This window comes from Globicephala melas, chromosome 15 (genome assembly GCF_963455315.2).
Source record: "Globicephala melas chromosome 15, mGloMel1.2, whole genome shotgun sequence".
In the NCBI taxonomy this organism is placed as follows: Eukaryota; Metazoa; Chordata; class Mammalia; order Artiodactyla; family Delphinidae; genus Globicephala; species Globicephala melas.
In genome coordinates, this window is record NC_083328.1 from 24,177,632 (window position 1) to 24,191,624 (window position 13,993).

At 47.2% G+C, this 13,993-nt stretch overlaps 1 protein-coding gene across 1 annotated transcript in view; it reads right to left on the reverse strand.

Annotated features, from left to right (window-relative positions):
• XYLT1 (xylosyltransferase 1) overlaps positions 1–13,202 on the reverse strand; it is a 194,038-nt gene extending 180,836 nt beyond the window's left edge. Inside the window, exon 1 of the mRNA XM_060284435.1 lies at positions 13,191–13,202. Coding sequence (XP_060140418.1) covers positions 13,191–13,193 — 3 coding nt within the window. The 5' untranslated portion in view covers positions 13,194–13,202. The remainder of the gene's footprint in view (positions 1–13,190) is intronic.
• Between the last annotated feature and the right edge of the window lie 791 nt (positions 13,203–13,993).

Sequence of the window (13,993 nt, forward strand, 5' to 3'; positions counted from 1 at the left end):
CCAGCGCCATAAAGGAGGGACTGAGACGTCCTCACACCAAGCCTTGTCCTAAGGCTATTTACATACTTTAACATATTTTCCTTTCTTTCTTTCTTTCTTTTTTTGTTTTTGGCGGTGCGCGGGCCTCTCACTGCTGTGGCCTCTCCCGTTGTGGAGCACAGGCTCCGGACACGCAGGCTCAGCGGCCGTGGCTCACGGGCCCAGCTGCTCCGCGGCATGTGGGATCTTCCCGGACCGGGGCACAAACCCGCGTCCCCTGCATCGGCAGGCGGACTCTCAACCACTGCGCCACCAGGGAAGCCCTTTTTCTTTCTTTTTCAACTTTTTTTTTACATCTTTATTAGAGTATAATTGCTTTACAATGGTGTGTTAGTTTCTGCTTTATAACAAAGTGAATCATCTATACATATACATATATCCCCATATCTCCTCCCTCTTTTGTCTCCCTCCCTCCCTCCCTATCCCACCCCTCCAGGCGATCACAAAGCACCGAGCTGATCTCCCTGTGCTATGCGGCTGCTTCCCACTAGCTATCTACCTTACGTTTGTTAGTGTATATATGTCCATGCCACTCTCTCGCTTTGTCACAGCTCACCCTTCCCCCTCCCCATATCCTCAAGTCCATTCTCTACTAGGTCTGTGTCTTTATTCCTGTTTTACCTCTAGGTTCTTCATGACATTTTTTTTCCCTTAGATTCCCTATATATGTGTTAGCATACGGTATTTGTCTTTCTCTTTCTGACTGACTTCACTCTGTATGACAGAATAATTATAGACTCACAGAAGTTGCCAAGATAGTCCAGGGAGGTCCATGTTCCTTGGCCCAGCTTCCCGCAAAGGTGACATCCTATGTAACTGCGGTGCAATATCAGAGCCAGACAATGAACATCAGTCCAGTACTGTGAACCAGACCACAGGCCTTAGTTTTCAGATTTTCCTTGCACTCACTTGTGTGTGTACGCGTGTATTTACTACTGATTCCTCATAACAACCCTATCAGAACCTCATTTTGCAGATGAGGAAACTGAGGCGCAGAGAGAATAAAGCAACTTGCACAGGAGGGGCAGGGGGCAGAAATATTAATAAATTCCAGAAGTTTGGCTCAAAGCTGACACTCATTATTGCTTCTCTGGCAAGTTCTGACATGCATGCAAGCTCTCATGGATCAGGGATGTTTCTGGGACCATCCACATCTGAGAACAACTGCTGGGTGGCAAATGGAGGCTCCAGGCTTGTCCTGAAGGACCAGGTCCTCTGGGAAAGAGCCCACTGGCAGAGGCTGGGTGGAGAAGCCGGGGGAGAGGGCTGTGGCCACAGATGCCCCGTCCCATTGGCTCCCAGGCAGTCTCGCTCCGGCTCAAAGGTGCTCCTGTCTGCCAGGTCTGCCCCCAGGTACCTGGTCTGGTGATGTTTGCAAGGCTGGCCTGGGCTGTCTTGCCAACATCAGGACCAGACAAAAAGCTGCAGTTCCATGTCCCAGCCCCTGCCCTGGCGCCTGGCAACCCCACAGAGGCCTGCTTGTGAGGGCAAGAAGCAGGAGGCTGGGCTGCTTGGCCAACCTCTCAGCCCCTGGCTGCTGGGGTTAGGGTGGGGTGCAGGAGCAGGGAGAGGGGATACACAGCGAGGCCTTACAGCACGGAACAAGGCCTCCCTCACCAGCCAGGCCTCCAGAGACTGCCTCGTGGCCAGCGACCTACCAGACAAGGCTCCCCTTTGCTGCTGACTTTTATGGCATGTGGGGCTCCTTGGAAGGGAGCGTTCGTTGTGCTTAGAAATCTGTAAGCATGATCTATGTGTGTGGACAGGGACTGCCCAGACCCATGTACGCTGCACTTGGTTTCTGGCCAGATAGGTGGGGCTGCGGGTGAGTTCTTTCCTTCTTCAACTTGGTGCTCTGTTCCTGTTGCTATAATGCTATTGGTGTAGTTAGGTAGAAGAGGTTTCTTTTCATTAAGAAAAAAAAAATTCAAACCATATGGGAAAAAAAGTTTGAAAAACTCCACTACGGCACTGGGAACGAGTTTGCGTCGACGTGGAGCAACTACTGTCAGGGCCCGATCAAGAAGCTCCTCTCTTAACCTCTCTGATCCTCAGTTTCCCCAACTGGAAAGTGTGCATCAGGCTGGAAGGATCCACCCTAGACTGTTAACCCACAGAGCTCTGTATGGGAGAGAGTAGGATTGAGCGGACAGGGTTAAGGGGGAGGGGCGGTCTTTTACTTCTCTTCTGTCCAGAGATTCGAAGTGCAGCCCCAGACAGGGTGCAGCACTGAGTCATGGTCATTGATCCGCTGTAGGAGGGCCGGAAGCACCGGACAGGGCTTGTCCAGCCAAGAGAACATGGAAACCCAGTTGTCTAAAAAAATTCTACGGGTCAAAGCAAACTTGTTGATTCACTAGTTACTGGTTTTGATTTCTAAATAACCCTTTTCCAGGAACCATTTCAGGAGCTCTCCATAACCCTCGGACTGGGAGATTCAGAGAAAGTTCTGCAGTGACAGGACCGGGGGTAATGAATGGCGGCCCTGGAGTGTCACCCAGCTTCCCACTCTCTGGCAAGGAACCCGATGGGGCTCTGACTTCAGAAGCCTCCGGTTCATCACCCACACACCAGCACCTTGGGTGCTGCAGAAGAGGAAAAGTCAGCCCACCCCAGCTGCACCGGCTGTGTCAAAGTCATTTTTAGAGCCTTCTAGAAACTACTAGCTTCGCTATCCCAGAATATGCATCGCGGGTCCCCTCAGAGTGCTAGAGGGTTCCCTCTCCCCCCGCAACGCCAACAATTGTTTCTCCATGAATGGCATCGATGTGCCTGCTCTCCAAAAGAACCCATACTAGGGGGGAAATGGACACACCGTTAGGTTACCGCAACACGTGAAACCAACTTACAAGTTACACCTTCCCATTCCAAAAAAAAGGCAGGCCTGCGATGAAAGACACAGAAGCCAGACAAGGACTGCACTAGAGGCAGAAGTGATGAAGGGGAAACTGTACAAACCAAACCTAACAGAATGATTACAACTGACATCAGATGGGGCTCTGAGCTTCCTGGCGGCCAAAGCAAAAAGGGATGCCTTGTTTTATATAACTCGCGATCCAATAACCTGGAAGCTTAGGCAAAGAAAAGAGAAAAGCTCAGACCTGGTGTGATGTGCCTGCAGGGAGGGAGGAGACAGTAGGCGATGAAGTCCAGAGGTGAGTGGCAGCCTGGCGAAGGATGCACCTTTGGCTTATACTCCAAGTGGCATGAGAGCCACTGGAAGGCTTTGTGCGGAGGCATGACCTCATCTGACTCATGATTTAAAAGAGCAGCTCTGGAAGCCATGCTGAGCATATCTGTTGAGGGGAGGGGGGTGGGGGAGGGAAGGGAGAAAGAGGGAAGCAGATGTGGAGGCTAAAGCAAGAGATGGTGCAAACGCTTAGAATAAAACCATGCTACTTCCTGGGACCTACCAGGCTTGGCACGCTCTGAACGCACCTCTCCATTCAACCCCAACTCATGCCTCTCTCCTTCCGTCCCCTCCCTTCCGCTACCTTGATCTCCATCCATTTCTTGTCCTGTGTGTTTATCACTTTGGGCATTTGTGCACCCTCATCCTTTGCGTCTCAGCTCAAAGTTAGCCCCTGGAGAGCCCTTTCCCAAACTCTTATCTTATGTAGGACCTCCCTCAGTTCCAGACCTGTTCTCTTCTTTCCTAGCACCCAGTCACAGCGGGTCATTATGATCTCCACCAGGACATCTGGTATCTCAAGAAGATCAAGACATGCCTTCCACTGCATTTCCTCCAGCATCACAGCCCCAGACCTGATACATAACAGGTGCTTAAAAAATTCTGGTGAATAAGTGAGCCTTATGAGGTAGACAGAGAATGATTCCTAGATTAGGAAACAGAAGCTCACAAGGTCACCAACCTGCTGGTGGTTCCCAGGTCTGCCTCCAAGGCCAGGGCCCTTGATCCTTCCCTCCAACTGCTCTGGACTCGAATCAGAAGATCCGGCCCTGATGTTACTCTGCAAGATTCTTGCCACTGAATTAAATCAAGATCTTTGTGCTTTGACCCGGGGCCAACAAGAATGTGATGACGACCTGCAAAGCTCCCAGAAGAGGGTCAGTAAGTTGCAGCCATACCTGGGTCAGGCCCCAGCAGAGTGCGAGAGCGAAGAGGGATGAGGCAGGATCCCTACTCACAACACAAGCTGTCTTCCCTGAAGCACACAGCCTTTATCTGATCAGTTTTCTAGGCTGCCGCAACCAAACAGTGGAATCCACAGGAAATTAAGCTTATTGACTCAGTCTTTGGATACCACGTGGAGAAGAGATACTTACACATGTCATCTGGGCCTGGGGTGCTGTAGGTTATTGGCAGCGGGTATGTACTGAGTTTTGAATGACAGCTGGGGGCGGGGTGGGCGTGGGGGCACAGTTACCCTGCTTCCGCACTCCGTGCAGATTTCTGAGTCGGGGTCCCTTCTCCTGAGGCCCTGTTTTACCTCTACTTGGCTGGCTTGGAGAGTGGAAGGATTTGGGATAAAGCTAATTCTCCACAGAACCTGGTATCTGAAAGAACTGACTTTTAAGCTCCAGACAGATTTAATGGGCATCTCATCATTGGCATGAACTGTGGATGAACTGTGATGGGATTCCATTTCTAGGTGTTTGCCTCGTGCCATCTCTTCATGGCTCTTTGAGCTGTAACTTCTTAGGTCATTTAGGACTGGAGAGAAAAGGCAACCTTTGAGATTCATGGCATATACTCCAGAGGTCTGGGGAATGAATGTCCAAATAAAAAGTAACCATAAATAAATAATGAAACAAACAGTTAATATTTAGAGGACCTAGCACACGTGCCAGGTACTGTATGGATATTTATATGCAGTATTGCATTACCCTCATGTGTTCTTTTGTAATTAAAATAAAATCCCAGCTCCCTATCACAGCCTGCAAGGCCCTATGGGATCCGACGACTGCCCCCCCACCTCGCCCCGTCAGCCCCTCCCTCCTCCCCTCACGCATCAATACGTTTCAACCACCAGGCCAAGCTCATTCCTTCCTCAGGACATTTGCACATTTCACTCCTCTGCCTAGACTACTCTTCCCTAAATCCCTGAATGTCAGTCTGATTGATTCTCATCATTCTCTCAAAGCTAGGCTTAAATACCACCTACCCCACACAAGTCGTTAGTCCATCTCATCACCCTTCTTTTTTAATAGCACCTTACCACATCCCTGAAGTTTCTTATTTATGACTTTGCTTAGGTGTTCCCAGTCTGTTTCTACTTATTGAGCTCCATGAAGTCAGGGACCTTAGACTCCCAGTACGCCCAATGCCTGGAACGATACCGACACACAGTAGATACTGAATAAATACTCCGGGAAAGAATGATAGAGAAAGTGGAACCTGGATTTGGTTGATATCACTCCAAAGCTTGAGTTCTTAACCACTGGGCCACACTGCCTCAGCACTGGACATCCTGCTAAGTCTGCTGGACTTCCAAAGACACCACCATGTTCCAAAGACATGCTGGTGCATGTGGCTTTGGGCGGGGGGGAGGGGTACCTTTCACCAGAAGGCTGAGATCTTATTTTGTTTTGTAAACCACTGCCTAAGAATCACCTTGGCTCCTGTGTCAATACTTCCCTAACATACGGGATCAGGGGCTCCTGGCTTGGTTCTAGCTAGAGGTCCCTCTCCTGTACGCTAGGACCAAGCTGGTGACTTAGCAAAATGCAATGTCAGGCAACACAGAAATCAATGACGTAGATCTCAAGCGCTACTGCAGCTCAGAACCTGGCCCATGAATTCAACAACTGATGCTACAAATGTATATAACGAACTTCCAGGCGTCACGGACAACGCAGGGACAATTCAGAAAAGCAGAGTGGAAGAAAGCATGGTGTGTTGTCAGGTAGCCCGAGCTTCCTCCCAGGGCTCTGCTTACTCCCTTACTGGGTGAGCTTGAAAGAGCTGCCCCCGCTCTCTAGGCCTTGGTTTTCACATACGTAAAATGGGGACAATGAGAGTCCATTTATTTTAAAGGGCTTACCTCCAATGCCATGTCCAGAAATACATGGCAAGTGTCAATCACAGAGCCTGGCGCCTCACAGGCAGTGGGCACGAAAGATGTATTACATGCCTAAGAAGTTCAAGTGCAGTCGGTACCTTGCCGGAGTTTTCTCTGCCTCTTAGATCCTAGAAGCATGACAGGAAGAGCCCTGTCTTCACTGCATTTCTCAAACCCCACATCAGAACATACAGGCTGACCTCGGGGCAGAGGAGGAAACAGGGACCATTCTGGACCATGTCATGTCCAGGCCGCACAGCCTGGATTTGAAATCGGCTCTGACAACAGCTGTGTGACCTTGGGGAAACAATGCACCTTCACCCTGTTTCTGGCCGTTAGTTTCCTCAGCCGTGAAGTAGGATAACGGTCGGTGTCATCTGGTCCCTGTCCACCTCTCTAACCTCACATCCTAACCCCCTGCCCGCCCCATGCCCCTCCCCGCTGGACTTCTTCAGGTCTTCAATCTGGGCCTCGAGAATTTACACCTGCCATTCCTTCTGCCTGGAACAGCCTTCCTTCTGGCTCTATGGTGTCTTGGCTAAACTGGTCCCTCTATGAGATCTGACCACAGCTCTGTATTAATTTTCTTATTACCACCCCTCAACATGTGTGGTTATATACTGAGTGCCGTTCACTGGTTTCCATTCTGTTTCTTCCACAGACTGTGAGACTGTAAGCCTCCTGAGGACAGGGGCCATGCCTTTTTTAGTCAGCAGTGTATTTCCAGAACCTAGCGCAGTGCCTGGAACACAGCAAGTGATCAATAAAGGTTTGATGGGGCTTCCCTGGTGGTGCAGTGGTTGAGAGTCCGCCTGCCGATGCAGGGAACACAGGTTTGTGCCCCGGCCCGGGAAGATCCCACATGCCGTGGAGCGGCTGGGCCCGTGAGCCATGGCCGCTGAGCCTGCGCGTCCGGAGCCTGTGCTCCGCGACGGGAGAGGCCGCAGCAGTGAGAGGCCCGCCTACCGCAAATAAATAAATAAAAATAATAATAAAGGTTTGATGAGTGAATGGATGAGTGCTTGGCATTTCTGTACACATCAAAGCCGTCATCCAGCCCAGTCCCCCAAACTCCAACCAAACCACCCCCAGCGCCCTGTCCTGTCCTTTTCCCGCCTCACATCCTAAGGCAATGGGGGCATGGGCTCTAGGGCAACGGACGCGTCTCCTGGTTCCACCGCTTTTAGCTGTGTGACCTTGGAAAAGTTTTTAACCACTCTGTGCTGTGCCTTAGTGTCCTTACCATTAAAACAGGGGTAATGATACCAGTACCTACCTCACAGACTTGTTTTCAGCATTAAACGAGTTAACATATGTAAAGCACTTAGAATTAGGTCCTGTACGTGAAGAAACGACGTCTAGTAGTAGTAGCAGCAGCAGCAGTGATAATACTCCTGTCACTGCCATTTTGTGGCACAGAAACACGAGGTCCACCCGAGTACCTTACCTTTCACACAGGTATGTCCACTCCGAAACCAGGCAGTGGTTCTCAACCCGGGCAGCCCATCAGAATCACCTGGGGAGCTTCACGTTATCCTCATGCCTGGGCGGCATCCAGCTCAATTAGAGCTGACCCTCCAATAACACGAGTTTGAACTTCGCGGGTCCACTTAAACATGGATTTTTTTTTTCCATAGTAAATGCTACCGTAATACACAATCCATAGATGGTTGAATCCGAGGATGAAGAACCTTGGGTACCAGGAACTGTGGACGCCTGGCAGCACGGATATACAGGACCGACTATAAGTTATAAGCAGATTTTCAACTGCGTGCAGGGCAGGCGCCTCTAACCCCCGAGTTGTTCAAGGGTCACCAGTACATTGGCGCCTCTAGCGGGGGGCGCAGGCATCAGTTTTTTATCCTCCCTAGGTGATTCCAGTGCAGAGCTGAATTCGAGAACCACTGTAAACTCCTTAAGCTCAAAGGGCCTCAAAACCATCAGTTGTATACTCCCTTCTCCAATAGATTTTTACCATTTTTATCCTACTATCCAACGATCATTCCCAAAGTAACAGCTAGTCTACTTGTTCTATTTTTCTCTAGAGCAGTGGTTCTCAGCTGGGGGCAATTCTGCCCCACAGGGGTATTTAGCAATGTCTGGGACACTCTGGATATCACCCCTCAGGGGAGAAGGATGGTATCAGCACCTAGTGGGCGGAGACCAGGGATACTGCTAAACACCCTACAGTGCACAGGACACCACTAGAGAAAAGACTTATCCAGCCCCAAAAGGCAATAATGTCAAGGTTGGGAAACCTTGCTATAGAGATACCCTTTCTGTAGGTGTGGGGAGGACCACAGACAATGATAAGAAAGAAGAAAACTCCAAGGGAATTTGTTATTACTGAGTATCAACCTCGAGCCCTGTGCCAAGCAGATGTCTCATGAAAAATGACAATAGCTACTAGTCTCTGAGTATCTACAACAGACTACAAGAGGACTAAACCACAAGGCAATGTCCCCACTTCATCCAAAAGCAAGCAGGGACAGCAAGGGCAGGTAACCAGGCTAAGGTCACAAAGTTTGCACACAGCAGATCTAGATTTTAGCCCATTCTGTTTGATTCCAAAGTCGAGGCTGCCCTGGCTTACACTTCCTGAGCCTCACCACATGCCAGGCAATGTTCTGAATGCTTAACATGTATGATCTTAATCTCCACAACAACACTGTGAACCAGATACTACCATGGTTATCATCATCATCCCCATTTTACAGCCTGGAAATACTGAGGCAGAGTGGGGTGAAGTGACTTGAAGAATTTCACACAGCTCGTAAGTAGCAGAGGTGGGATTTGCACCCAGAGAGCTTGTATCCAGAATCTGGCTCATTGCCACCATACTACTGCCTCCAAGAAAATGATGCAAAGGAAGGATCAAACTCCTCCCTGCCTCAGGACCTTTGCATAAGCTGTTCCTTCTGCCTTAAACACCCTTCCTCTGGCCTCTGGGTTCAGCTAACCCTCCTTCCCCATTAGCACTCAGCTTATATACTTCACTTCTCTGGGATACCCTCCCTGACCCTCAGACCAGGTGAGTTACCTCCGTTAAACCCCCTCCTAGGTCTCCTTCACAGCATTTCACAGTTTACAATGAACTAAAGACTCATGCAAGTGTTTGATCAACATCGGTCTCCTCCTCTAGACTACAGACTCTGTGCAGACAGGGACTGTGCCTGCCTTGATCAGAGCTGTAGCCCGGGCGCCTGGCATGATGCCTGGCACAAAAGAGGTGCTTAAGAAAAGCTTGTGGTTGAATGCATGAAGCAGAGGACCAGAAGCCAAAACAACAGCTGGTGCCTGACCTGTCCATTTCCCCATCCCCAGAGAGGGACAGAGCCATCTAGCGGGGCCTGTCCAAGCGCCTCCAGGACAGGGCAGGGCTGAAGAGCGCCCCAGGCCAGCCGGCAGTGGGGGCCATAAACCAACTCGCCGGAGCCATTTCTTCTTCATGGTCGCTGGTCTTTATCATCTTCCAATCAACGCTGGTTGAGTTCTAATTGATTCTCTCTGATATCCCTCTCCAGAAGGGAGAAAGGCTCTGTTTACTGGGGCAGAGCGTAGAGGACAGGCCTTTTTCTTCCTGCTGTATTTAATGCTGCTGCTAATCACGGAGATTAGACTAAAACAATTACAACAGCTAATTAAAGAACAATGCAGTTTTTGGCATCTTCGCACAGACTGCACCATTGGGAATTCCTAACTTGGTCAAAGCAGGGATAATTAAAACCCCTGCTCGACTCTTCCCACTCCAGCAGCTGGACCACGCTGATTAAACTGCAAATAAAACACATGAAACCAACACTCTGTAGTCTATCCAATTTCACTTAAAAGGGCTTTTAACTGATTCATAAACAGAGAAGCCGTAAACAGCAAATTATTTAACTAAAGCCAGTTATTTTGGCATCGCGGTTTGCTTTATTCTCAGCACTGGCCTTGTGCATGTCATCCAGGGGACATCAGGCTGGTGGAGCCTGAGACGCACATTCCAAAGCGTGATGTCACTCACTCCTGCTCACCGGCAACAAGACGTCACCAACGTGCAGCTGTCTTCTCTGGGTTTGAAGCCCGCTGAGAAAAAGATCAGGTACTGCATATGCCCCCCAAAATGCCCAGTTAGCTCTTGACTCTCCATCAAGGAAGGATGGCAGGGATAGAGAAGGTGACAAAGTGTAGCTAACGTGAAAAAAAATGTTCAGCTGTAAAACACACTGAAGTTATTCAGAGACGGCCAACTTCAGATCTAAAATGCAACCAGTATCTACTAAACAAGAAAAAGCCTCGTTCTCCAGCTGTGGGAGGATGTGTCACAACAGCTGGATGAAAAAGCATGTTCGCTTTACACGAAGCCACTCTGAGACCCCAGTAAGACACACTTCCCAACTCATTCTAACAAGCGTAAAACTGGGGTTTGCTATCCTCCTCCCTTGTTACCAGGAGATAAGAGGGGGAGAAATGAGAAGAAAAAGGGAGAAGAGGAAAAGGCAGGAACAAAGAAAATGAAAGACATCCTCAATGTGAGCAGCAAAAAGGGACAGAAAAAGACAAAAAAGACAGCAAGAGAGCAAACCCAGGAATTTTAAAAGCCTGTACCACACGTGTGGTTAGGATCAGAGAAGAAGCATCTGCCCTCCCTGTGCTGGAGCCCGGGCGTTGGCTGGGTTATGTAGCAATGCTTCTCCATCCCGCTGGGATGAAAGGTCTTTTTCCTCCTCTCTATCTCAGACTGATGGCTTTGTAAAATAAAACAAAAAATGAAGTATCGGAAAAAAAGGGAAAAAAAAGAGATGCTTGGCCATGCTTGGGCGCCAGGCAATGCCCAATTACTATAAAAGTTTCTAAAAGCTTGCCCTCAGTTTCTGAAGTTGTCTCAGCACAGACGGTGACAAACAAACGCTTCGTGACTGGCCCTGACCCATGGACCTCACTTTGAGGAGTTCTTTTCCCACAGTCACTGGGAATGCACTTAATCAGATTCATAATATTCTATGTAATGTTCACCACATGTTGTTCAGCGACAAAAAAATGCAGGCTTTCAAATGCATACAAACATAGGAAACCAAGACCAGAAAGAAATGCCCCAAAGACTATATTTCAGGATGATGATTTTACTTCTTGCTTTCTTTCCACCTTTTTTAAGCTTTTTAAATAAAACACCATTTTTTTAACATAAAAAAGAATCAAAGTGATTTTTAGCAAAGAATATTCCATCTATGAAGGCAAGGGGATAAGATGCTTTATCATAAGACATAGTTATTTGTGTATAATTATTTATGTATGATGTTATAATAAGTATATTAATTACTACATAAAATAGGATAATACTGTTCAGTAAAAGTTACATAACTGCATGCAGACACATGATGGAGTTTTATACAGCCAATAAGTATGACGTTTACAACGAATACTCCATGATTTAAGGAAATGCTTTTGCAATTTGGTTGAACGTCAAATTGCCAATACAGTATTCAACCCTTTTTGCTCTACAAAAACAGCAATTTCATATGGTTTAAGCGAATATAATGTTAAACGGAATATAAAGGTTCAACGAATAGACTTAGAGATCAACTATTTAAAAAATGTGCATGCATGGAAAAGAAGACTGGAAAAAACACACATAAACTGTGGCATGGTGACTTTTTTTTTCTTCTTGGTCATCTTCCAAATTTCCAACCATGAGAATGTATTACTTTTGTAAGCAAGAAAGAAAATGCCATTCAAATTTTTAATTCAGGGAAATTGCTAGCATTTTTGAGTTTTGTCCTAATTTTTATACTATCAATAAGAATTCCATTATACCACTTTCGAATGTTACAGACAAAACTGGTTACTTACTCTGTGTGCATGTATGTTGGGGAAAGGAGGATAAATGGCAAATTTAAATTCATCAGTATTAACTGCTTAGATTATTATTAAATTCGCTCATCATCCCTAATCATGAACTGGGCAGGAAGCACTGCCTCTGTGTAGGAGAAAGGGGCTGTAATCACAGGGACCTGAAGATCGGGGGTCCCACGTCTCTGAATCTGCCGTCCATTGCCCTGTTTCCTTGGGCAAGTCACTTCCATTTTTGTTTTGGCCTCAGTTCCTCCGTATTTAAAATGAGGGGTTTTATATGATATCACTTGTATGTAGAATCTAAAATACGACACATATGAACTTATGTACGAAACAGAAACAGACTCACAGATATGGAGGACAAACTCGTGGTTGCCAGGGGGGAGGTGGGTGGGGGAGGGATGGATTGGGAGCTGGGGATTAGCAGATGCAAACTATTATATATTGGATGGATAAACAACAAGGTCCTACTGTAGAGCACGGGAAACTATATTCAATATCCTGTGATAAGCTATAACGGAAAAAAATATATATATGTATAACTGAATCACTTTACTGTACAGCAGAAATTAACACATTGTAAATCAAATATACTTCAATAAAAAATACATTAAAAAATTAACAAAATAGGGGGTTTGGAAGGCTGATCTTGAAGCTCCTTCCAACTTTGATATTCCATGATCCTATTCCGTAACGGCCAAAATCGGCTACGTAATGTGCGGGGCCCAGTGCGAAATGAAAATGCATGGCCTCTTATTAAAAACGTATTAAGAATTTCAAGGCAGTGACAAGAGAGCATTCAACCAAGTGCAGGGTCCCACTGAGCACGGGACACACGCCCATCTAGCCCTGCCCTCATCTCTAGCTGTTGCCATCTACCAGCAACCACCCACCGAAACAAAAGCGGATTTAAAAGTGTTTGGCAGACCAAGTGTGTACATTTCAAGAAGAATTACTCCCAATTCTTACTTTCAATAAGAAACACTCACACATGTCAACAAAAATAGTTAACCACACTCAGGTCGGATGATTAAAAAACGAGTAACAATTGCGTTTTCATACTTGATTACAATCAGTTTCTATTTTAAAGACACGTCTCTAAATATGAAACTGTGCCTGGATTTCAAAGGCAACTCTGAGTTTCCCAAGTCTTAAATTCCACCATGTTGAGCCTTATTTCTGCTACCATCTGTGATGAAGATGAAAGTCAGTCAGTCAGCTCTGGCTACTGAAGCTCAAACCTGAGGATAAGATTCGGTATTTTGCAAAGTGAGAGGCGCCAGCCACACTCACCATCTGCTTCCGGTGCTTGCTGTTTCCTCGGCTACCGTCAATCTGAACCCTGGGACACCAGGGCCATCATGGAGAGGGAAACACGGACCACTTCCTGCCTTCAGACAACAGCAGGAAACCAACACATAAGGTGTCAACTCGCTTCCATGGAGCTCAGCTACACAGAACAGCCAAGGACAAGAAGGATACACAGGTGTCAGCTTCGGAACCACAACCTATTTACTCTCTGTCCATTTCTAATGAGTGCGATGATTTCTGGAGTTGAGAAGCAGAGCCAGCTGAGGGTTACAATCAGCCACATTGAAAGCGGGGAGAAATAACAGTGGGCGAGAAATGTAAGAGCAGGAAAAATGATTGAAAAGCAGACAGAAGGATTATGTTTAAAAAAAGGACTCCGGGGCCATTGAGTGAAGAGCTGCAGCGTTCTCGATTCCATCAGGAGTCATTAGTGCTTTTAGCAGAACCCAGAATCTAGTGCTTAAAATGATGGTGAGATTTCTTCAAGGAAAGTTTAACACATGCCCAGCATACTCTGCCTCAGAAGGTAGGAAAGGGGGTGATATAATTTAGAAATATTCCTTATGGGTAAAATGTAACTTGAGGAAATGAGGTTTGTCTTATCTCCCAAAGGCTCCAGAGGGCTGGAGTTTTTTTCTGTACCCATGCAACATACACAGTATAGGTGCATGTTCGCATTTTTTAGCATTTCTTTTTTACCTACTTTAAAAAATCATTCTTACCACAGGCCTTATATCAGAGTCTAGAATAGGAGTTTGCAAACTTTTTCGGTAAAGGCTTAGATA